This window comes from Hyposmocoma kahamanoa, unplaced genomic scaffold (genome assembly GCF_003589595.1).
Source record: "Hyposmocoma kahamanoa isolate Upper Pololo Valley unplaced genomic scaffold, ASM358959v1 263, whole genome shotgun sequence".
Taxonomy (NCBI): Eukaryota; Metazoa; Arthropoda; class Insecta; order Lepidoptera; family Cosmopterigidae; genus Hyposmocoma; species Hyposmocoma kahamanoa.
This window is the reverse complement of record NW_020653766.1, coordinates 371,442-397,899: the sequence shown is the minus strand read 5'-3', so window position 1 is coordinate 397,899 and position 26,458 is coordinate 371,442. Positions and strand designations below refer to the sequence as shown.

Here is a 26,458-nt window from a genome sequence, read left to right as displayed (position 1 = left end):
AAAATATCGAAATCGGTTAACACCGTGACGCGCCACAGCAGCAGTTAAATCCGCGTAAGTTATATTTTAAATTTTAAACCAAAATTCCGAAGTATTTGTAATTAACTAATTAAGACTTGGGGAAATTGGGACTTTGTGTATATAACATTTTTTTTTTAATATATAATTGCAGGTAGCAGTGGAGCTCCTTGTGAAAGAATTTGTCCAGGGAAGTACTGCTATCTTACCTATTTCTGCCGCCAAGCAGTAATGTAAGCATTATTGCGTTCCTGTTTTGAAAGGTAAGGGTGTTGGTGAAATTATAGCTACATGCGACTTGTCAAGTTATATCTCAGGGTGACAGGCGCAGTGCCACTAAGATCTTTGCGATTTAAAGCTTTGAGTTACACTGCAACTGTTACGGACAGGCGTGTAGCTTTCCATCAGGTGCACGACTTGCTCGTCCTGTCACTTGATATTAGGCTGTTCGCCATATAAATATTTAGAATATCCACAACCTAGGGGTGGAGCCCAAGCCTACGTCTAGTCCCCCGGTGGTGGAAAGGGGAAGGCGGGATTAAAAAGTGTGATTCCATCGCACACTCTCCGTGATATATCCTGTAGAATACCTATAAGCAGGCAACTTTACGGCGATGTTCAATGCTCTGCTGCTTCGCCTCTACTAATTCCAAGTCACTTATAAGGCTCTTGACACGCTTGTCGACTAAATTCAAGGTGGCCAGTTGGTATGTAGCAGAGCCACCCGATAGGTGGCAACAGTACAGTACGCTTCACCTTGGAAATATAAAAAAATAACAATTTACGTACTGTACATTCGATGGTTAAGTTTTATGGTAGGTGTGCTCTATGTATCTCGGTAGGATTAGGACAATTTTAACTACAAAAAAATCCCGTCAAACATATACATTGTTAGTTTTTGTCATAAAAAATTTTATACAGAGGGTATTTCTCGATCTATGTTCTTTCATACTCTTACCAGTAAATGAGAATATAAATCTTAGAGACAAAAGTACGGATTTGTGCTGTTAACACCGGCTACTTTGCCTTTTCTATTTACAAAAATAATTGTATAGTTCACAATATTATATATCAAGTAAAGTGCACTTTCATGCAGTATTCATCACAGGAATGGAATTCGAAAGTGGCACCATCATGACTTGCAAATTCAAACCTTAAAAACAGTAGCGCTATGAAAAGGTTCGTTATTTAAAATACTAATAATTAGTGCCGCTAATGAAGTTAGTTAAGTGAACTGTGTGCTTTAACACAGAAGTAAAGATACTGGAATATTTTGATAAATTAGGCGGAGGTCTCTTTCAATCCGAAGGAGAACCAGGTAGCCACATATGAATTACGTTCTGTATCGATGTTGCCAAATGCTTTCCCGAGGATATAAGTTTAGCTACATTTTAGGAAATCAGATTGGCTGAGAAACCCGAAAAAGAGAAGGTTAACTTTTTTGATTTAAAGAGAATTAAAGTTATTTTGACTAACTGCACGTGTTATAGAGGTCGAATAACACGAAAAAATTACGGGATCATGTACGCTCACTTAGCACTTCAAAGTCCTTAGTCCTACGGCATATCCATCTATATACGGTCACAACAGGAGGAAACTTTATATATGTTATACTGAAATGTTCACGCCGCAACACTTCCGCCGGCCGGCGGCAGGCAGGGTGCCCGGGGCGTCTGGGCAGAGTGACTGGCCAGCGCAGAGTGTGTAAACGCACGTGCATTTTTATTAGAAACTTACTTTTAATTAATAAGCTTTATATTTTAAAAAACCGACCTCAAAAGTTACCTTATCGGCATTTTTATAGGAATTACATCTGTTTGCCAAGTTTTATTGCAATCGATTAAAGGAAAGTGGAAGGTTAGACTTAGAGGTGAAATATTTTCTTCAAATTTAAATGGGACAAATACTGAGGAAGCTTCTTTCCAACAAAAAAATAGTCATCAAAATCACAAATTCCTGAGTAATCGCTTAACATACACACAAAAATAACATGGTGGAATTGAGAATCTCCTTTATTGAAGTCGGTTAATAATAAAAATAAGCTATAATTTGTAATTTGTCAAGCGTTGTCAGCACAGAACACTCCTTTTATTCACTATCGTCTAAAAACTTAAACATTAAATCTATAGAGAACAAAAAAAAGATAAATGTTCATTAATTTTATTAGTCATAGTCACATTTTGATGTTATTTTGTTGCACCCTCACCGGCCGGTGAAAAAGGCGGCCGCAGCAAAATGCGCATCCTTGAGGAGAATGCTGCCCTCCGGACGAAAAAACTGCAGCACAACTGCTGTATAAAGTACGCATATTTGTGCCTTTTTTCGTTACAGTAGCTTTTGTAGCAGTAACTGCTAAAAATTGTCTTTTTTGCCAAAATTCAAGCTCTGAACTTACACTATCCTTGTTTATTCTTTTATTAAGGTGGTGGGGTTTTGTACATTTTAACCGACTTAACAAAAAAGGAGGTTCTCAATTTGACTGTATGTTTTTTGTACGTACGTTACGCGATTACTCCGGCATTTGTGAACCGATTCTCTTTTTGTTGGAAAGAGGATACCTCAGAAGTGGTCCCATTTAAATTTGAAGAAAATACTCCACCTCGAAGGGTGGCAAACTAGGGTATGAATGACTTTTGAGGTCGGTTATTTTAGTATTTTGTGCTGAGATATTAAGGTTCAGATTTGTGATAGTTTAAAAAAAATTGGAAATAAACGAAATATTACAATTGTTAAAGCGACATCTTTAGTCTGCCGCTGGTAGCTGGAAAGGTACCTGACTGAATGAAGAAAAACTTTTATACATTTCTCATAGATGGTGCTACGGCAAATTTGGTAAAAAACCAAAAACCAAGATCTGCAACAAACACATAAAAAAATTGGTAAGGTCTGCTGGTTCGCTCCGTAGCTGAGTTGGGAGAACGACAGGCACGGCACGCTGAAAAATCCAGCAGGATCAAGAATTTCTTACTTTTCGATCTTTGTTTTTATAATAAACTAGTGCAGTCATTTCCCAAAATATAATTGAATATCATGGTTGTAAAACAATCGTGATATTTAATAAACTTTATATAAACTTAATATTCTACGATATCGCAAACAAATCCGCACGTATTGGCAGTATAGCGTTGCAAAATGAGAACCACTAACGAGTTTTACGCGACCTATCAATGATCGGAGCTCGGTGCTTCATGTGCTGCACGCTTTACCCACACTTATCACCGCGAGATAAATAATCGAGAAAATAATCGGGTACAATAGAAATTCTTCATTTAGTCTAAAAACCGACACTTTCGCTTAAATAATAATAAGCGAATAATAAAATATATATATATATATATATATATATATAAATTCAACAGGTATCAAATAAATGAAACTGAAAGTTAAATAAATAATAATATATAAATAAATAAAAAACCTTAAGCGAGACACTGGAATCTGTACTAAATAATTACACTGTCGTAGATCTTCAAGCACCTTTCTAATTACAATTGTGATTTTTAAACGTAAAAGTAATTACGACCACGAAGGTTACCGGAACGCATCTACAATTTAAGAAGTTATTTCCGCTTTAGTTGTTTATTGTGAAATGCATCACTACTTCTCACTTTTTTTGCAGTAATTAGTGGTTAACGGTAAACTGCTGACACAATCATACATTATTTACTGTAAAAAATAGTTAAAACTTTTAATTCTGTCTACTGTTTGTTAACCCAAATAAATAAATAAAAAATCTCGTAATCGCAGGAGTCATTTCGTTCGTTCTGGAGTATGATGATGCACGTACGCATTCCGTATCACTCGGGAGGTCAGCATATCATTTCTTAGAGTCTCGTATGGTACCCACCTGTGGCGTACAATTTTGTATGTTAGGTGAAATAGACCGTGGCAGTACCTTAATTTACATGTCACAGCTGTGGCGGCGTACACTGCGTACGGCCTGGTAATCTGCCTCTGTGTTCCTTTGTACGTGTGTCCATTCTGTGTCATTTTTGACGACCTTCATCTTTTTTAGGGTCATTGACTCAAAACTTACTCAGGTATTGGCTAATTAGTCTATAAATCAGTTTGTATTGTCTTTTGTTTTTCGCCTCTTGTTTCTTTTGAAGCCCGCTTATCTTTTAATGGATACATATGTGGTGTTGCATAAATAATGTACAGGCATCAAACAAAGTCATGACTCGATGGGCCAATGTCCCAGACGCTTAGCGCCCTCATCGACGCTATCACTGTGTGATTGTCGACTTCAAGGTTATAGTCGTTTTCTGCAATATTTTACTTTGAGTAGACGATAAGTAACTTATTGTAACACAGTCCTTTTCAAGGCGTCAGTGAATAGGCAATTTGTAGGCAAGCATATTCCACCCAATGATAATTTTTTTTTTAAGTGCATAATTAACAATGAGAGCGGTGATTGACGAATGAGAGAACGGTTCGTTTCAATTGGGAGGTCTACGGTTGGAATCCCTGTGGCGGCATGTACCTATGATTTTAATTTCTAAGTTACGGACATGTTACGTCCTCAGTTGTGCAATGTTTTGCACTATGGGTAGAGAAGGTCTTGTTTTCGGTTCCCAGAAGGATCGATTTGAAGAAAATTTTTTTTTCTAAATTGGTTCTGATCTCGGTGTTCTGAAAAGTGCCCCAAAGTGAATTTCATTGCACTGAAACTCGTATTACAGGGAATGTAAGGGTAGCTTCCCTTACTCTAAGTTGTAGTTTGCTGGAGAGTCAATCAGTTTATCACTGGAACGGGATGTTAGCAATGAAAACGTGTCCGCACTCAATAATAATAAATAAAGTAAATATATAATAAAATATAAAATAAAATATATATATATAGATATATACCATGGAGCGTGCAACCGTTCCGAAATATCGGGAAAATAAAAAGAAGTTATACCGTGGTAAGAAACCTGTTACTAGTGATAATCATTTAAATAATATATAGTATAAAATAAAATAAAGTAATAGCTTTTTATGTTAAAAATCTACGTCAGCGTATATAGTTTTGCAATTATTACAGTATTTTCCTAAGTATGTCGAGGTAGCTCGTACAGGGAATACCCTATTTTGAGACCAAGAAATTAATAACTTTCTAAATTTCCAACTCGCACTGACAGATTATTATAAACTAACTTCTCAGAGGAGATATACGCAGTAGCGGGACGTAATGAATGAGTGAACGCGATAACGATAATTGGCAATTCAATTCTATACTCTTTTGAATAAGTTCCGTCTTAAAATAATACTTCCATAATTTAACGGAAGCTTATCCGTACATGAGTATGGCGTCATGCAGGTAATCCGGTCGGTGAGATGCTCGCAGGATCGCGTAATATGTTGTTAATGCGGTGCAAAACGAGTCGCTTTGTTGGAATCCACCTCTCGTTGAGGATTTAGCAGTGAAGTAGTCGAAACATGAGTCCGGGGCCGTTTCCGATGTATTTCAATCAACGTTTGTCTGTTTCAGAGTACACGTGAAACTTACATGGATGCATTTTGTTTGTACGGAACGATCAATTAATCCGTTCGTGGACTGTACTAAATAGTATCGCTGTACCAAAATGTCGCTTTTCTTTGTGCCTTAGTACTTGTATTGATTCTATGTTGAATTGAATAAATCATTAAAGAAGAAAGTACGGCTGTTATAGTTAAATAAAACTTACGTTTTTGTCAATTCGATAGTATTTTTTTGTATGTATCTTACGAGATTACTTTTTTTGTTGGAAAGAGGATGGACCCATAGATATAGAAAAAAAGGGGAGATATGTTATGACGCTGTGTAAGATCGGGTACCGATGTCGCCACTTTTTAGCTTGTCTGCAATTCAAACTTTACGCTCTATTATCTACTACCGTAACTTAAAGATTTTGATTGGGTAGGGCTTAAAATGTGAAAATGACGTAACACAATTTTAATATCGAGTTAGGTTTTCGCGATTGTTACACATAGGAAATGAAACTATTTTTCCGGATTTAAATCGCGTATATTTGTTTTTTTCAAACAAACCGACGTTTCACAATTAGACGTAGCTGGTTGAAGACTGTACCACCTCAGTCAACCGTGACCATGGGACCTGTAAAGGGCCCGAAACGTCGGTTTGTTTGAAAAAACAAATATACGCGATTTAAATCCGGAAAAATAGTTACAATTTTAATATTTAACAAAATTAAACTTACAGTCACCTGAGTAAGAGTTATATTACAATATTTCAGTATTTTTTTCATCCTGATTCAGCCAGTCACTATCAGGTGGCATTTTAGTAAAAATGCTACTAGTATGTAATAGCTAACTATTACACGTTAGATGGCGCTGACACTCATTTTTCATTACACTAAGAACTCACGAAGCGGTTTTCACCCACGCCTGTCGCGGGACCGCGGCATCTGTAGAATGTGATAGTTAAGTATGTAAAATTTAAAATTTACTAATTTCACGGCGCGTTTTACGCCTGTAGCGGTGACGGTTGCTCGCGGTTGCCGCGGCGGGCTACTAGTAGAACCGCGCAGGACGCGATCACCTGCGCGCTTGGCGGTCGTCGTCGCCCGCGCAGTTTGGCGGTCGGTTCAGGGGGTCTACTCTCAACAACAAGTATCAAGTATGAAGCTTCATTCGCATCACGCGTCTTTTCATTTGGTCAAGGATTGCTTATTTGGCAGTAATTGTTTCGGACGGATGTCGGACGGAGATCGAGAGTAGACCCCCAGGTGCAAGTAGTGCAGGTGCACGCGGGATGAATTCTCTATGAACCGCGCGACTTAAGAGTAACTCCCACTAACTTCGCGGGCAACGGTTTCGTGCCTGCAACCGCGGCGGCTACGTGCACGCACAAACTTGCAGGGTCGTGAGTATTGAAAAAAAACGCTGTCCCGCAGCACGGGCGGGCGTGTAACCGCTCCGTGAATTGTTAACCTTATTAACCTTAAACTGACGCTACTCAACGACGGATGTGGTCCTACCTAATCGATAGAAACCATGTGGCTGTTTTTAATAGGTATTAAAAAAAAATATTCCATTTTTCATACTATACCTACACTGGTACTGGTGTATTATTAAATTAATATATTAATATAAATTGTTATCATTTTCTTAATGGCGGCCACTAGGTTTGGGCCAGTGTCAGTTTTATAAGAATAATATAAAAAATATAGCGATCGTCGCCAGTGTCAGTTTTCCATTATACGTTACCACGGGTTGGTGAAGCTGTCACTGTCAAGCGTAAACTCGGACCATCAACGAATTTAATAAATTAAATTATGTTGTTTTTTATGAAGAATTTATGTACTTTTCTATAGTTGTTTCTAATTTATTTTGCATGCACATGTAAAATAATACCGATTTTATTTTATTTATTTCTTAAATGCATTTGCTATGGAAATTTAAACAAAGTCAGAAATAGTAACAAGAAAACCAATATTTCGATTTTCCTGCAGCTTCAATCCAACCTTCTCTTATTTTGAACTCATTGAAAAAACTTAAAAATGAAAAATACTCTACGTTTAATCTACGAGAATAATGGAATTTAAATATCTAAATTATCTAAACCACATACATTTTTCTTCAAGCAACAGCAACGTCCAAATTGACATGAAATTGAAACGGTTGTCCGAAATATGGGTTGTGTTAAAGTTGCTGGAAATAAAATGTTTAGTAATAATAATAATAATTAATTTTTTATTGAATTGATATTCAATTATTTTTTGTGAAATTACTCCACTAGTTTGTTATAATTATTAATACAAAGATCGAAAACTCAAGAAAACACTCAGAAAAAATTCTTTCGATCGTTGAAAAACCAAGTACGAAGACACGACGCAAGCACATAGAAGAATTCGTGAGGTCCGTTGGTTCGTTCCGTGGCTTAGTTGGTATAGCGTCTGGCACGGTATGCAAGAAGACGTCGGTTCGAATCCGACCGGATCGAAGGAATTTTTTCTAAGTGTTTTCTTGAGTGTTCGATCTTTGTATTAATAATAATAATAATAATAAAATAAAAGAAATCAGTTTAACGTGAATGCTTTTCGCTTCGATATTTTAGGGACTTTAATTACAAAAATCAAACATTTCATTAAAAAAATCATCAGTCATCGTAAATGTATTTGAGTCTAGAAATTTCTATGGAGACAAAAGAAAACATTGAATAATAATAGAAATAGTAACAAAAAATGCAAATAGCCGGTGGAATGTTATCTCACTGGTTTTAAAAATTTTGCTTTCATTCAATTTTTTACAAGAAGTATCGCTACAACTTGGCATTTTCATGTTTTACGAGAGATCTTGTATGTACAACGATCGCCATGTTTCCGTGTGCCTTGATATGATCATTTTTATCATATCTCCATGGAAGGCATTGATTCAATTTAAATTTAAAGAAAATATTCAATCTCTAAGGGTGGTAAACTAGGGGGTAAATTTGATTTCGCGCACTTTCCGTTAACCGATTTCTATAAAACTTGACAAAAAGATGTAATTCCAGTAAAATTTAAGGTCGGTTTTTGAAATAAAATAGTTTCTGTTAGAAAGTTCAATGGTACTAACATGTATTTATTTGTATCACGTCGGTGTCCACCGTACTATCTACACAGTTAATCAACACAGATATGCATGTGTGTCTACAAATGTGTACGTGTAAATCACTGAATTTTATCTGTTATACAACAACACAATGGTACAATGTTGATACTTCGGCAACTATAAAGAAAACGCTTGGAATTCACACTGTGACGCCTGTAGTTTAAGATCCAAATCATATTTTGATATTGAATTTTACGGTAAACATCGTTACGTTCCATGAACGGGTTAGTCGTTAAACAAACTCACCTACGTTTTGTAGCAGTAGAGCTCCTTGTCACAGAGTTCGTCCTGGGAATTACCTCCACCTTACCTATTTCTGCCGCTAATTAGTAATGTGAGTATTACTGCATTTCGGTTTTGAAGGGTAAAGAATTGCTAGTGAAATTACAGGCACTTGGACTTGTCAACTTATGTCCCAAGACGACGGGCGTAGCGGCAATGCTCCTCAGATCTTTGTAAAGCTCTGAGTAGGACTGCACTGTCATGGACAGGCCTGGGGGAGTAATAGTCCTAGTGTGGCGAGGTCGCTGGTTCGAGTCTTTTATTCAATCTTTGTATCAATAACATAATGCTCACATTACTAATTAGCGGGAGAAATAGGTAATGTGGCAGTATACGCGTTCGCTATTTAGGGATGTAATTATATCCTACACGTTGTTCATATTTCAATGTTCCATTTAAACAATTACACAAATTTTAGCGGCACTCATATTTAATTTCAGAGCGACGGTGTGCAAATTGAACTAAAATAAATACAAATTAATGCCACCAATATTTTAAATTAAGATTCGTCAATTATTGTAAAAGGAGAGTTTAGTGTGTAACGTACACAGACCACATCGTGGTAACGTACATTAAAAATTCTCCGATTTATTTGAAAGAAGCTGAAAGTTCAGAATTACAATTTCGTGCATGTACGTTCCACAGACCCTGGATGATTCTGGCGCACAGAATGACTATGAGTCAGCAACTGCTCGCAAAACCTACTCACAAATACTTGACTGGCAACTAGAAACCACTTTAAACGACTGCACGAACATCCACCCCCGGCACAAGGGAGATAAAGGAGTACGTCAATATTACCAAAGTAAAAGGACATGCGAACTGGAGTGAGAAGGCCTCCGTGCGTGTCGCAGCTACGCATTGACAGTCTCCACTTGTTCAATTTTAATGTAAGTACTACTTCGGAAGACATAAAACAGCATCTACAGTCACGGCCGCGCATTAGTAGAGTACGCGCGAGCGGCTGTCGACGTGCGGGGAATACGCGACCTTTAAACAGGAGATGCTTGCCAACGAAGTCCACTCGGTCCGAGATTCAGGCCCGTCGGAGATTTCACTAATATAAAAGAATAGAAACAATTCATTTCAGCGCCACAACACAAAAATAGACAGAAAGAAATAATAAAAAAAACAAAGCTGAAATAAAACAAAAAATAAAATAACAAAAAAAAAACAAAAACAACAAAGCACACATTAAATAGTCAACGCAATTTATATAAATATCACGTGTGTGGCTGTGGCGTATGTAAAAGGATCCACTCACCTAAAGTCACAGCCGAGAAAAGGCTGTGATGCTGATTTTCAGTGGACCCTAAACTTGAGTGGGTACCAGACGTGTGTGTCGCGTATGTTTGTAAATAAAGTAAAATAAATCACGTAAATATTTCTGTAACGTAATACGTTGTGGGCTTGTCGTGTATGCTCTTATATATAGAATACCTAGTTAATTAATTTGATGCATACATACAGTGATAAGTGCGTATATTGTAGCGTCCAAAATTTACAATTAGAAAATGAAAAAGTTTACTTTAGAAAGTTGAATAGTACCAATCCAAAAAAACACGCGACAATAAATATATCTAACAGTCTTAAGATATTGGGATTATTGGGTTAAATTTGAAACAGAAATGTACCACATATTCTTTTATATTCTGAAACTTGGTGCATAAATAATGAAATACAACGCGTGATGTTATTTAGTTATTAGCTTACAAATTGCTAGAGCTCCGCCCGCGCCCGCGCCCGCGCCCCCGCCGCGCCTGTGCCCGCGCGTCGATCACGCTGTTTATTAAGCATACGAATTTCGTTTGAACGAAGAGTTTTCTATAGACCCTGGGTGTTGAATATCACAGTGTATTTAGTGTCGTTAAAGGGTTATTATGGTTTTTATAAACCGAAAACATTTATGTCGGATTAAGACTTATGGAAGATGTTGAGGGAAACACCCTCATCGCTAATTTTGTCAGAAATTCCTTGATGACTGGCAAAATTCTTTACGTTACCAATTCACTAAGACGGCGGTGAATACACAGTAATTAGTTCGAAAGTACAAAAGATGGATGACAAGTTAAAACGAATTTTAAATATCACGCGGCAAGTTCGCAGGATCTGCCGCGCTTGGATGTCTTTTTATGAATCTCACACAAAAGGTCCCCGTATAAAGTATTGACCACAAACTTCAGTCTTTACTTTCATAAGGTGACCCCGCCAATGACCAACATGTTATAGAACTACGACAGACAACTATTTAAGCTGAACAGCTTCAAACTACACCAGCGCCAGCGCTTCTACAACCTTACCCACTTTGAGCTGTCAAACTGACGTGATATTTGTAAACAAAGAACCATGATCGAACTAGTGATTCGTTTCTTAAATTAGAAAGCAACACGTGATAATATTAGGTAAGATTTATCCCTTCGTAAAGTGATAACTGGCTTCGATATATATTTCAATTTAAAAGGAAAAAACATAGACAAGCCCAGTGAGCTGTTAAAACTCGAAAGATGTTATCGATTTTCCCACGAGTGTGACACTTGTAGCCTCTCTTTGAATAGCCGTTTCTCCGTTAGATACGCCGTTAAGCTACACAAAGCACAGCTGTTGGAATTGCCTGTTACGCAACATAACAATGTAAATTAATTTCCAATTCGACGTATCTTTTCAGAAGCATCAACTAATTTATTTTAAATAGAAAAAAATAATTATGAGGTAATGGGCCAGGCAACCATATCAATTGACCGGTCTCAAATCAGAGCATTCCCTCTACTACGAGTAAGAATTCCAACGCAACTAAATTCTTTCTGGGGCACTTCCCAGAAAACACAGAATAGAACCAATTTAGAAACGTTCATTTCCTAGTGGTCCTACCGGGAATCGAAATCGGGACCTCTTCGTCCAGTATTCACAGTGTTAACCGTTACACACAACAAACCACATTGAAGTTTTATTTGCAATAATAACTATTGTTAATAATGAGTAATTTAGTTAATTGAATATATTTTGTGACATTTGATATGTACTTTTCTATTAGAATTAAAATCATCATAACCCATATCGCTTAAAATAAGAATAAAAACGACGTCAGAAGTTTGTGCAACTACATCTATTTGACATAATTATTTCTAACTGTTCGGTCTTTGTATTGATGAAAATACCAAACTAGGTCAATGACAAACTAGTGGAGTAATTTCACAACAACATGATTGAATATGAATTCGGTATGAAAATTTAATTACATCTATTTGCCAACTTTTATATTGAAATCGGGTAACGGAAAGTGGATAAAATTCGATAAACCGGTTTTATCCACTAATTTGCCCTTAGAGGTAAAATATTTTATTCAAATTTAAATGGGCTACTACTGAGGGGTCCCCATTCCAGCAAACAAATTATAATCGAAATCGGTTCACGAATGTGGGACCAATCGCGTGAAATACACAAGAAAGACGAGAACCTCCTCCTATTTTTGAAATCGGTTAAAAATAAATAAAAAGCCCTGGACGAGTGAAGAACCCAATAATTGCATTGCAATGTACAATAATTTCTGTACAATTAACTATCAGTTTCAACACGAGATCGTATTAGGCAAATACGTGCAATATTATTCAGATTTAATGGAATGTATTAGTCAGCGCGGTCGTCGCGCATTCAACGATAATAAGCTTATGTCCAATTCGAGATAGGTAATATGGCTAATCGTGAATAATGACATTCCACAACTAACCACTTCAAAATAGACGACTAACTCATGACGGAAACATTATTCCTACGTCCAAAACTCCTATCATCATTTTATTTAAGTGTACAATAATTTATGAATCAAAAACACCCACAAATGGTGAATTGTAAAGCCGACGTATTTCGTAATGATAACGTCAAACCGCACACTTCTTTACAAAGCCGTCAAAAACTATTGTAGTTGGGTAGGGATAGTCCTTTACATTTCCACTTGTTTCGGTCTTCACAAAAGTGTAGAGAAGACACCACGAAGATACCATCAAACGTCACTTAAAGCTATATTTTATAAGTAAAGACAGGAATATTTATGAAAAGAGAATTCCAAAATTACCTGTAAAAGGCAAAAGATTGTAGATCGACATGGCGACATGGCTGGTATATAATTGATCAAAGCTTAGTATTTTATTTTATTAAATTTGAACGTTGATACCAAATTTTTGGCTAATTCAATGCAGAGGGGAATGCGGTGTTTTCCAACTCAACTTACCAACTGTTACTCGTAGCGTATACCAGAAACGTTAACATACGTTAACATATACAGTATCTTTATAAACGTAGTATTAATGTCTATGTGGCCAGCATCGGGGACATGCCCTTTGCTACAGCAAATGGAATGTTTACTACACAAAAATAAAGTATACATTCGTACAAGTAAATGTGCAAAGGCCCACCAATACCTCTCCAGTCATGCGAATTCCTAGGTTTCACAACCGACTACAATTTAAACTGGAAAGTAGTAGAAAATATAGAAACTCCATCTTGCTTATAAAACGGTTTTGAGGCAGTCTTGCTTTGCATGGTTCACTTGTTGAAGTCCTACTAGCACGGTTAGATACTGCGTTGGATTGAAACCACATTGGGAATAAAAATAAACCAGTTCTGGAGAAACCTTTTTGTAGAACACAGAGAGATACTCAAATATATTTAGGAAATGATCGTTTCAGTACGCCAAAACTTGAATATCTTCAGGTGGCATTGCGAAACGCGGGAGAACTTAAATCCATTGCCTACCGTAGCGAACTCTAAACGAGAAACCCGCGAGTTATCATTCCCCGAATCTTCGAACATCTCCACCCGTAAATCTGAAAAAGTCTTACAAACGACGAAATGTTTTATATTCGACTGAAACTTCCTGGATAATGAATTCTACAGTGTACCGGAATTTCTTTTGATGAAATAGTCGTCTTATTTTTTATTCTGTGGTTCTACTTTGACAATAACTTGTATTATTTTCGTTATGCTATTTTCTTTTTACACCGCCCAAGTGACGAAATTTGGAAAATAATTTTTGGGCAAACTGACAAAAAAGAATAATATATATAGTTATATTTCAATTTTCCCAAAATTATTGTTTTTCGAAAAAGATCACTTTATTACGGAGAGTGCGATATTATCCCTTCAGATTATGTTTGGAATTGTAAAATCGGGACAATGATAGTATTCATTCTATTGTATCCATCCCATTCCAGTCCACGTCATTCTGTTACATTCTTTAAGCAATATTAAGTAAGTCACCGTTTGTAAAACAAACTTGAGAATTTCAAGAAGACACAGTTTAGTTGGTTAACTTTTTCGTCAACAAAATTGGGTGAATGAAACTGACCTTTGGGAACATTTATCGTTTTCCCAAACAAAACAGAACTCAAATCAATAAGGATCCGACATTTCAAAGCGTTGTCTTACAACCGAACGAAAAACAAAACAAAAATGTTTTCTGCACAAACAAAACAACACTTTGTTCGAAAATTGAATTTTGTTCGACAAAGTTGTTTGTTGCGAGTTAGGGGAAATTGTTGAGTACTTGCTAGTGGCTCGAGAGTTGCCTGAGAGAGAGACTTACGTAGTTGAGTGTCGGATCGGGACTTACGAAGTCGGGACATTTACACCGCGGCTTAAATCGCTCGATGGCTGCGACACGACTTAAGTCGTCGAGCTGTTAGCGATACGTCGCTCTTAGCGCTCTGCTTCCAACTTCATTCTCCTGTTTGTTTTTGGATTTTGACAACACACTTTTTAACAATAAAATTAAAATTTAATTTTCTACACAAATCTGGTCACAATGTATATAGTACAGCAGCAAAGCTTTGCAGAGACTGTTGCTTGAATTAGATTAGCCCTGTATTCCAGGTCGCCGGGTCTCGTATCTCCGTAAGAAATAACAAAACAATATATTTGTGCAGTACAATGGATCTTCCTCAGACAAATTTGTAAACAAGGAATGAAGTCAAAAAATTATGTAAATCGTCCAATGGAGCAGAAGTGCTCTATGTGTTCGTGTTTACATGGTATACAAACCGACATTTCTCGAGATGGAATGTGGTCAAAGGTATATATAAAGTGTAATTAAAAAACACGCAGATTTTTTAATTGTATAACTCAATCGACCCAACTATTTTTTGTTTAGGTATTAGTTTACTTACGCCTAACGTACATGGACACGGAATACTAATTAAATGCTTACTTTGTTCCAGGCAGTCGAAATGGTTACATATTATGGTCAATAAAGAATTTGCCTAAAATTCTGCATCAGGGTTTGAAATCTACTGCTGTATCAGATTGAAAATGTGAAATATTAACCTTAGCGAATTTCCGATAAATAAAACAAATATTTACAAGTGATATAAACGTTTTAAAGATGATGGTTAAGACACTGAAGAGCTCCGTAAATATTCCAGCACATGGACAACTGATGAAAACCTTAAAGGTATATAAATGGTTACGGACAATCGTTAATAACCAGAGACAGAGATTATTGATGAGCTCAGAATAATAATAATTAATTTGGTTCGTACCAAATCTACTTTTGCGGAGGTCTTAGGTATGAAACGAGTGACAGGAATCCCTGTTCTTTCCTCCTAGTTCTGAAATTTAAAAAACCATAGAAGGACGACGTTTTGGCAATATTATATCCGAAGAAAGATCTGAGAGCCGAAGGAACTAAACAACATACTGAAAATGCGTTCCAAAAACGCTACAAGGATTGGAAAAGTCGCCTATAACAGATGTTCTAGGACAAATGCGCTATAGCTATCGGCTCGCGTTGTTCTTCAATCTAGAAAAAAACTAATGCTTTTCTACTGTAGCAGTAGGTAAGAGTAGTTTTCTTCCAAAAAGAACCCTTATAATGAACATCGCGTAAAAAAAATGAGATTAAGCGCTATTTTTGTTGTTTAGGAGAGCGTTTAAACCAAATTTCGAAATAAAATCATTAAACATACATATTCAGCATAGCTCAGGTCGAATCATCAAAATCCTTGCCTCTTTTATTAATAATTCACATAAAAGAAAATATTTATTAGCAAGGCATTTAGTTCTCGGATATGCGACAAACTATTTGAAAGAGCTTTAAACATCAAAGAAACTTTTTTTACAAATTTCTATCACAGAAAATTTATTTCGGTGCCGACGATAATCAAAAAGCGTAACTATTAAATTTAGCTTTTAGCGTCTTAATGTTAAAGGCTAAATTAAATAGTATGGAATTGGGTTGACGCGGCTGAGTGACGAAGTAAAAACTGACGTCGTTCCCCCTTTGTATGTCTATGCTAATGCACATTGGGCATGGCAGCTGCCAGGCATTGAGTCTTTCCTTGAGTTTGTAGTGAGGAACTTTATTCAGAAGGGTGCGAAGAAAAAATCAGAGATAATGTTCTATCTTTTAATCTATTCGAGAATTATTGTTGTTGCTATTTTTTAAATTTTCCTGCACTAGTGAAATGGAATCGCTAGTAACTTTTGAAAGTTAAAAAAAGATTAAGACAATTACCCAATTAACGAATTCTCATAAAACTTAGAGAACGAAGTTAAGATCCAAGTTAACAGATCTATTACACAAGATTGTAGGAGCTAGTTAGTTAATAGAGCTGTTAAAAGGATGAAAAGTACAAAATTGTAATTTAAAGTTTCAAATAAAGAAGGTTGAAAGTTGCACGCTCGTTTTGGCAACTGAATAACTTTAATTTAAGTTACGGTTTAAGTTGAGATTTTAAATGTTTTATATTAGTATATTGTTATAACCGACTTCAAAAAAAGGAGGAGGTTCTCAGTTGAAGTGTATTTTTTGTGTGTATGTTACGCGATTATTCCGACAGTCGTGAACCGATTTTCGATTATTCTTTTTTGTTGGAAAGGGAGTGGTCGGTTGTGATACCATTCAAATTTGAAGTAAATATTCCACCTGTAAGGGAATATTAGGGAAATATTAGGTGATGAACCCAGTTTATTGGATTTCACCCACTTTCCGTTAACAGGCTTCAATGAAACTTGGCAAATACATGCGATTCCACAACCTTTTCAGGGTGGTTTTTTTCATAAAAAAGTGATAATTATTACAAGATTTAATTTTTAATAAAGTCGACCTATGCTCAGCTGTAAAATCGTTAATTGCAAGTAATAACTTGAACTTTCACTTCAAGTAAGGAATTTCTCAACCAAGTTTATTTTACAAAATATAAACCGTAAGTGCGGAATTTTCTAGGAACCGTGTTTACACAAATGTCTACAAATAAGTGGTGACAAATTTAAAACATATAAATAAATGAAAAAAACAAAATAAAATATCATTTAGACCCGGCGCCGGCGCCCACTGACGGGACTGTAACATCATAGTTGCAATTGCAATGATACTGACTTTACCGACAAAATAAAGCTGCGGTATGCTTAGAATAGCCGAGCCGGCAGCCTTCGGGTTACTTGAAAGGCCGAGTGCGACTATACGGGTATGCGGGATGAGGAGAGGCACTCACGGCAAGATTGATCTGAAGGGAGACCAGTCGCGAGTACGATGTCGCGACAGAATGCTTCGGCATGCCTATGGACGCTTAGGCATACTTAAGGATGTCGCGTCATACCTAGAGGATCCCCTCCTGGGCCATCATGTCAGACGGCGCCGGGCGTTATTTTTTTAGAATTTCTATCCTATGTAACATTATGGTAAATGCAATAAAGAATTGAATCGAATAGAATCATTGACTTACAAATAAATGGACGACGGGTCTAATACAAAAACCACGACAAAAATGTCCCAAGTCAACCTATTTAAATGTAGTGACATGTAAAGGAATATGAAAAAGCTGAAACGTTGAATTTAAATTGTAATGTCATCGCAGTACTGTCTAATTTTGCTTGCTTCGCTGTCAGTCGAACAAACGAAGACTAAAACGTGAATGACGCTCTGTATACGATTTTAACGCCCTATAAGTTCGGACACTTTTGAGCGCGGACCCGACTTCCATATAATTGTAAGTCAATGAATAGAATGGGTCAAAAAAATTATAAAAAATTGTTGGCAGTAAATTTAAATTGTAGAAATTAATTATGTTTTGCTTTAACTAAAAACATAGAAATATCTAGGCATAAGTGCTAACTTTCAAAAAGAGGTATATTATTTAAATTTGGCACTGATATCTGCACTCACTTATTATAGCTATGAATAAAAACATCGTGACGAAATCTACATATTGGACAAGTCTTGAGCACGAATCATAAAAAAAACATTTGTGAAAGTTGAAAGCCCCCAAGTTGAAATTAAAAGTCCTAAAGATGGGACTACGAAGAACAAAAATTTTATAAATCTATGTACTATAAAACCACACACGTCCTACAGTTGAGCATGGGTTTGTTTTAAGACTACAAAATCATATAAACTGATCAGTGGCTGTGAACGTAGACAGATGTGGTGCTAACGAGTGGTTTTGCTTGGATCCAGACGGGTCTAGAACGACTTTTTGTACCTTAGCGATTAGTGCCAATTCGTGAGGGCACGTTGCTGTAATATATGTACTGCCATTTATGCGGTGAAGTACACGGAGTAAGGTTTGTTTATTTTGTATCGCTACAAGAAAAATAGTGGAATATTTTCTTACCTATTGTGATTTCGTTTTTATGTTAAAGTCAAAATATTTCAGTTTTTATAATCCCTTTTCCAAAGATGAAGTTCGGCAATAAATATATACATAAAACCTATCACCTTTTATTATAAGGATCCGCCTTAAATCGGGAAAAATCCAGCTGTTTGATAATAATAACATCATTATCTCCTAACAAGTACATACCTAGTACAAAAAGCAGCCCAAACTAGTTAAATCCTGTGCTATGTCACCCGTGGCTGTCCCTCTACGTAGTAGTATATGCAGTATACAAGTAAGAGCAATGCCACACGATGCGTTGTGTCGACCTTGCATCGCCTGAGCTATGACGCTGCGTTACACATTTAAATTAGAATTACATGCCACATGGTGCCTTGAAACGGCGGAACACGTGCGCGTCAAACAAGGGGCCAGGAGGCGAAACAGGAAGGGATGGCTATGGTGCGTAAGCATTGCGTTGCGACACCACATTACTCGTGTGGCATTGAAATCATACCGTTGCGGCGACACCACGCACCGGCAGCGCCCCTGTGGCATCGCTCTAAGTACAGTTATTAACCGGCTTCAAAAAAGAGGAATCGGCTATATTTTTTTGAGAGTACGTTACGCGATTATTTGTGAATCGATTTCTACGACTTCTTCTTCCTTTGTTAATAAAAATTACTTTATTTCATACTAAAATAGAGTAAAATTTGTTACTAATTACCTACAGTCACAAACGGGAGGCAAATAATTTAAATTTAATTATAAACTCATATTGCGTGCTTAAGGAGGAAAAATGATATATAAGATACGTTCGTAAATATTTTGTATACATATTTGGCCAGTAGCTGTGACTCGCGATATACTCCTAAAACACAAATTAAAAATCTTCCAGTTTGCAATGTAAGGAGTTCGATTTGCTATAGAAATTTTTTGAAAATACTTCGATACCCGATTTCCTTTTAGAGGTTGTTATGCAAATCTCTGAAACACACGTTTAGTTATTTTGTATTGAAAGTATCCAAACGTAGTTTCAAACAAATCGCATCATGAGTTAAAAAGTTTCCATACAAACTTTAATACCCCATTTCATCCTTATTTAGGGGTAATTTCGGTTATATGTCAAGTCAATCTTTTACCATTTGCATTAGAAAATATTTCTACTACGTTTTCCAGCAATTTCGAGGAATACTATTTTTCACACAAATATTTTTACTCTTTAGCACCCTTAGGCGTTAAATTTCGAAAAATCCGTTCTCAGTTCACCTACACTGAATAAAACTAACATCAAGTTTTCATGTTTCTAGGAATTAGTTTTTGCTGTGGACACATCGACCGGTGAATTGCTCCGGACCTTTCTCCTTTATACCGCACTGCTATTACAATAGTGTTGTAACTCAAAATAATAATGTGTTGATGATGGTGTGTTTCCTGACCTCATGAAGCAAAGTAAAGTTTGTCCACTTTTCAAATCTGGTAGTTTGTCAGACCCCATCAATTTCAGACCTGTTTCAATACTACCAACACTCAGTAAAATCTTTGAAAAAATGATTCTAAATCAAATGTGTGCACATTTTTATAGTAATAACTTAATGTCTCCTAAACAATTTGGTTTTACTCGGGGTCGCTCTAAAACCAACGCTGGTGTCGAGTTGGTTAATCATATATTTGATGCATGGGAAGTAACACATGATGCTATTGGTGTATTCTGTGACCTTTCCAAGGCTTTTGATTGTGTGCACCATGATACTCTGGTCAGGAAACTTCACCATTATGGTATGGCGGGACGTGACCACGACCTTCTCAAATCGTATTTGAGTGGCAGGGTCCAGAGAGTTGATATTATCGGTACGAGATCATCAGGGTCTGCAATAAGCATGGTTGTCCCCCGAGGTTCAATTCTAGGCCCATTTTTGTCTTTAGTTTATATTAATGAGTTACCTAGCCTCATGAAGGGTTTAAAACATGTGACAGTATTGTTTGCTGATGATTCTTCATACTTCATTATTATTTAAAGTTAAAAGGCACCAATGTTCCTACGACGATGTGAACAATATTATACCTAAAGTAGTTGATTGGTTTGCCTGCAAACCTGCTTCTTAATGAAAAAAAAACAAATTGTGTGAAATTTACATTACCTAATGTTAGAGAGACTATTACAAACATTATAGTTAGAAACGAAAAATTTAATCTTGTGGATACAATTGTATTTCTAGGTATAACGTTAGATGCTAAATTGCAATGGGGTACACATATAAGTAAGTTATCAAAACGGCTCAGCTCTGTAGTGTACGCGATAAAAAAATACGGAAACTTTTTATTTTTTTTTATTTATTGATTGGTTTACTTCAGCTACTTTCACAGTCTGATGACATACGGCATTTTGCTTTGGGGTAATGTAGTCGATATCAATAGAATCTTTGTCCTGCAGAAACGTGCGGTTAGGGCAATTTAAAATCTGGGCCCCGGAGTATCTTTGAAATATAAGTTTAAAGAAATTAATATTCTTACACTAGCGTCACAGTACATCTATGAAAATGTAATTTATGTTAAGAGGAATAATAATCTCTTAATGAAAAATAGTGACAGACATAACATTAATACGAGGAATAAAAATAAACTAGCTGTTCTTGATAGTCGTCTTCACAAAGTGACAAATCCATTTAAGAGGCAATGTATACACTTCTGTAACAAGATTCCGGTTGATATACAAAATTCGCCATTCACGAGATTTAAAACTATAGTTAAACAAAAACTTTATATTAAAGGTTATTATACAACTTCTGCGTATTTGGATGACAAAAATCCGTGGTAGTGACCCGTTTAGCTCATGGAGGTAGTCTCGATCTCTGATGTTTATACGTTATTTACAAAGATCAACCCCTAGAGTTTCTTGCTCATTCTTCTCAGGGGAATCTGCCTTACTAATGAGCGGTAGAGTTTAACCAATGTGACAATTTGAAGTGTAATAATGCTTACCTATGAAATAAAGATTATTTTGATTATTGATTTTTTTTATGAGTAAAATTTAAGATTGTACTATTACTGAACATAAAATTTGATATCTACGCGCTAATAAAGCGGTGGTTAGAACACAGAAAGAAACAATTAAAAGATATTTATACTTAACTCAAAATGAGGCAAATTAGCTAGTTCTGAACAAAACAGTTCTTGCTCTGATGTATGCCAATATTTTTTCGCTTTTATTTTTAAATAACATTTGGCAAATAGAAAGTCGTTAAGATATCTGTAATAAACCTTAGTCTATACATGCTTTTTTTAATCTTTCACTGAAATCAATAATTCGTTTTTTATAGATTCGGAGAAAATACGCTTTTTAAGTTAAGACATTGTTGTACTAACAGTGCGATATACAGATTATTTTAAAACGATTGATTAATTTAAAACTGTTTAGTTATCTATTAAGTATTAAGTGTGTGCTATGTATAAAGTGTGGCCAATGATATTACATATTCATATTCTTTATTTGTGTATAGCATTAAATAAACCATAATTAAAATAATAGACTACGTTTATTTTACCAAAATACAGTAATTGCACAGATCCGTTGGTGGTCGTCGGGCAAGAAGGTGTTCAAATATTCAAGGAATTTAACATTTTCTGCAGTTATTGTTTTGTAAATTAATATAAATTAGTGTTTTTAAATTCTAAATTAATATAATTCATTACTATACAACACCATATATTTTGACAATTGAAATATAAAAGTAGGTCTTTGTAGCAATTTCATTTCGTTTAGCAAATTATTGAAAATCCTTCACACGCGTTGAAACAGCTATTCTTGTAAATTAATTTACGGCATCGAGAATAAAAGATCCTTAAATGTAGCTCTAATTTGGCTTCTCCACGTGTCTTGTATCGAGGATAAATGTGACGTAGCATAGACCTACCAACAAATGAACGTCGGGTCTAATACAAAAACGACGAAAAAATGTCCGAGGTTAACCTATACAAACGTAGTGACATGTAACGGAATATAAAAAACTAAAACATTTAATTTAAATTGTAACGCCATTGCAGTACTGCCTAATTTTGCTTGCAATAATTTAAAGGCCCAAAAACACCATATTCAGCTTCTACTGGAAACTTAACAAAATGCACCATATTTATCTTCGACTAAAAATTACTTGAACACAAGAGTAATGGAGAAGGCTTTATCGTAAATATTAATTAATTTTTATATATATTATTATGACGAATTTTGTACAAATTCACTTAAAGAAATAATAAAGAGTTGGGCAGATACATACATACAAATATTACTACAAATGTGAAAATAAGCGTGTCCTATAAAAAATGTACCGATATTCCAACTAAACGAAAATTCAAATATCCGTAATTCCGAAAACCGATGTATAAGTAAAACCTTAACAATTTCGAGTGATTTTGATGCTTTTCACAAAGACAATATTAGCTTTTGTTTTGTAATCTTCCTAAAAAAATACATTTGACATTATTAAAATTCGAGTTAACGTTATTTCGGGCAAATGTATTTTCTTATCAGGTAGGAAGTGAAACTATTTTTCAGGATTTAAATTTGATTTCTTATCAGGTAATCCTAAGTCGTAAAACGAGTACAACAATATTTTGTTAGTTAAGGTTTACGTTTAATAAAAAAATAATTTTAAAAATAAGATTAAAATCAAAGCGACTCTATAGTTTCTTTGTTCTAAATATTTCAATCGCTTGTGGTTCGAACAATTGAAAATGACCAAGAACTTTATAATAAAAGCTTCTTGAAATTGACGTAATGGGTCTCTTTCCATCTTTTGCGTATGCAATGTATAGAAAAGGACAGTTAGTTATTTAATTATTTTGTGTGCTTTTGTATTTTATATAAATATAAAAAATGTACGATTAATTTGTACGATTGTAAAAATTATACGATTAATTTATATATAAATTAAATACTATAAAACTGTACAAAATAATACTTTAAATGAGGTCTATGATAACACAATATATTTGTTTAGTGAAAATATTATACAAAATCCTGTTTTTACACTATACTGCAGTAATTTTTACAAGTTATTATTATTATATGGTACTGTATGTTTGACAACCGCGCTGTCAGTCGAACAAACGAAGACTGTTGCGCGATTGACGCTCTATAAGTAATTTTAACGCCCTATAGGTGCCGACACTTTTTAGCGCGAACCCGACGTCCATTTATTGGTGGTCAATGTGACGTAGCCTATTTCTTTCATAGCGTTGTCCATAACAATGGTTACGTTGTGTATTTATTTATCTTAAAGGAAGACCAACAACTTAAAACTAACTTAAATAACAACAGTAACAACTATGAGCCAATTAATACCTAGAAATTAACAAATAGAAATGTAATGAGGAACCTGGACGTACAATTTAAGTAACCTATTACATAAGACGGGCAGTAGCAAGCCTCAGTATGCGTTAAAGAATTGACCACTCAGTGCTCTCCTCGCCGAAATCACACTCGTATTGAAAAGAACCAGATCAAAGGAATTACATGGAATGTTAAAATTATTGTTTGCACGCCACATAAACTCATTTTGCGTGTAATTAGTACGGACCGGGGGAGAACCAAAAGTGACTTCTTTGTCAAAGATTTAGAGGAAACTGTCAGTGATATTTGTAATTATTATTCTGGGTAGTCAATTGAGAACTTCTTTATATTTAAGTACTGAACTTGTACCTTGAGCTACTCCTGTATTATGATATTATCAAAATATGTTGGTCATAATAAATGTGTTGATATAATAAAAACCCCAAAAGTTTCTTATGCGTTCTTTTCAGGAGAATCTAAAATTTTGCCTGCCCATAAACAAGTTTTAGTTGCATATTGGTATATGTTTTTAAAACTATCGACTATCTAACTTTCTTAGCGCTAAAAAGAACGCGTAGAAGCGTGCTTGCTTTATAATGTAGGGAGATGGGGTATTAGAGATAATGTTGTTTACATGTTCACGGACGCGGAATAACACAATTCATTACTGAACGCCGTATAATGGTCGTACACAAGCTCCCTGTACAGCCGAAATCCATACGAAAACAGTTTAATAGTCGACCAGTCAAAGTACAAATTTCGCGCTTACGCCGTTGCTTTGCAAACATTTTTCATAAAATCCGATCTACCTGGATATTAAATTTAAAAATTCCGCGGACGGAGTAAAACACACAGCCGGCTCCCGTATATTAAGTTTCCGCTGCCCACAAAGCGTCTTTGGCACATTCTTCGCGGAAGTATTACATTATGTATGTGACAGCCCCTCCTCCTTCCCCCCCTCCGCCCCGCACCCGCGCCCTGCGCCTTCAGCCCCACAGCCGCAGCAGTGTGGAGGTTAATATAGCGCTAGACGCAGCCTCTAAAATTCCATACATATATGACATCGTACGACGCATCTGCATATATGAGCTCACTTTATTAAACCGAATAATGTAGTGAATGCTCGCTAACTCACTTCGGCATAATGAGCAATCTCGTAGCGGCGCTACAGCGCGACGTAGCTTCTCGCGGCAGTCGCCGGCCGGCCGCGCGTCAAGCGCTACGCGGCGCTACGGAGCTACACGAAACCGATTTGATCGGTTACGTTCGCACGCTATTAGAATTTGTTGCCAAATGAAAATAATTATATACCTCTTAAATTAGTTACTAAAATAATTTATAGCTTTACATACTAAGCTTTTAAAGTAATTGTTGTGAAATCTTTTAGTAAGTTTATTATATTAATCGTGATCCCTGATTACCTCTAGTAGTTGTCGTAAGTCTGTGTCGTAGCTTGATGTCCGTTTGTTAAGTAAGCTAAAGTCGCGTAAATTGGTGTTAAGTAGAGCAAGTGCGATGTTCAAGATGCGGAGAATCTGCCACCTCATCTTTCGTCTGCTCTTCTTGCTTGACGGTAAGTTCAGGAAAAGTTTTTAAGCAATATTACTCGGCAACATTTTCTTACAGGATTTTTAATAAAATATCTTATTGTACTCAAAATAAATTATATTTAGTGGGTTAGTTTTCTCTCTTATAAAATTTTTATCAAGTAACGTTTTGTATAACTTTTGTTTAACAATTGTTTAATAAGTAATTTAAAACGTTCTCGTAAATTTGTATTTCACATTTTATTAATTAACTATTATATTAAAAATATATTTGTTGTATTAGGAATATTGATCTGTCATGTTCGTTTGCAGAACACAAAGTCATTTACATAAAAACAACCAAATCAACCCATTTTTGCGTCCCACTGCTAAGCACGGGTCACCCCTCGGACACACATACACACACACACACACACACACACACACACACATACACACACACACACACACACAAACACACACACACACACACACAAACACACACGCACACACACACACACACACAAACTAGTCCATAGCAGGTTGAGGACTTCACACGTTTTCCCGCTTTTTATTCCGCAAATTATTTTACGCACAATTTTATGTATTTTATGTTATGCACCAATCACATAGTCAAAAAGTGAGGTATATCTATGGGTATACCCTGCGCTACACATTAAATAGAATAGAACTAATTTAGAAAAGTTCGTTTCTCGATTTGGTTCTACCGGGAATCGAACAAGAGACTTCCACGTCTAGCACCACAGTACTAACCAGGTCTGTAGTCCGAGCTCATCAAATAAAAAATTAACGCTTTGGTACTTTGTACTTCAATCACTAAAACTAAAAAGTTTGATAACATTTTTTTGTGGATAGGATTCTAAATGAAATATGTCATATATCCATATTTGACTTATATGAATCAGTGTTATGTCGTAAAGAGGATAAAAATGATTTCGTTTATATTATGTTCAGCGAAGTGAAAATGTTACCTTCCTCGGCATCGTCGAGTCAATGGGGCCAATACTTCAAAAAGTGAAGTGATAATCCTTTTCTTGCTCTCCTCTATTGGGATCCTTTATCAGCTTTGGATATAGTGTATATTATAAGTACCTATATTTGTAATAGACATTATGTCGTTG

The 26,458-nt window shown here is 35.7% G+C and overlaps 1 protein-coding gene across 1 annotated transcript in view; it reads left to right on the top strand.

Moving 5' to 3' along the window:
* Nucleotides 1-24,939: 24,939 nt before the first annotated feature.
* LOC113228984 overlaps nucleotides 24,940-26,458 on the top strand; it is a 354,779-nt gene continuing 353,260 nt past the window's right edge. Inside the window, exon 1 of the mRNA XM_026462450.1 lies at nucleotides 24,940-25,363. Coding sequence (XP_026318235.1) covers nucleotides 25,306-25,363 — 58 coding nt within the window. The 5' untranslated portion in view covers nucleotides 24,940-25,305. The remainder of the gene's footprint in view (nucleotides 25,364-26,458) is intronic.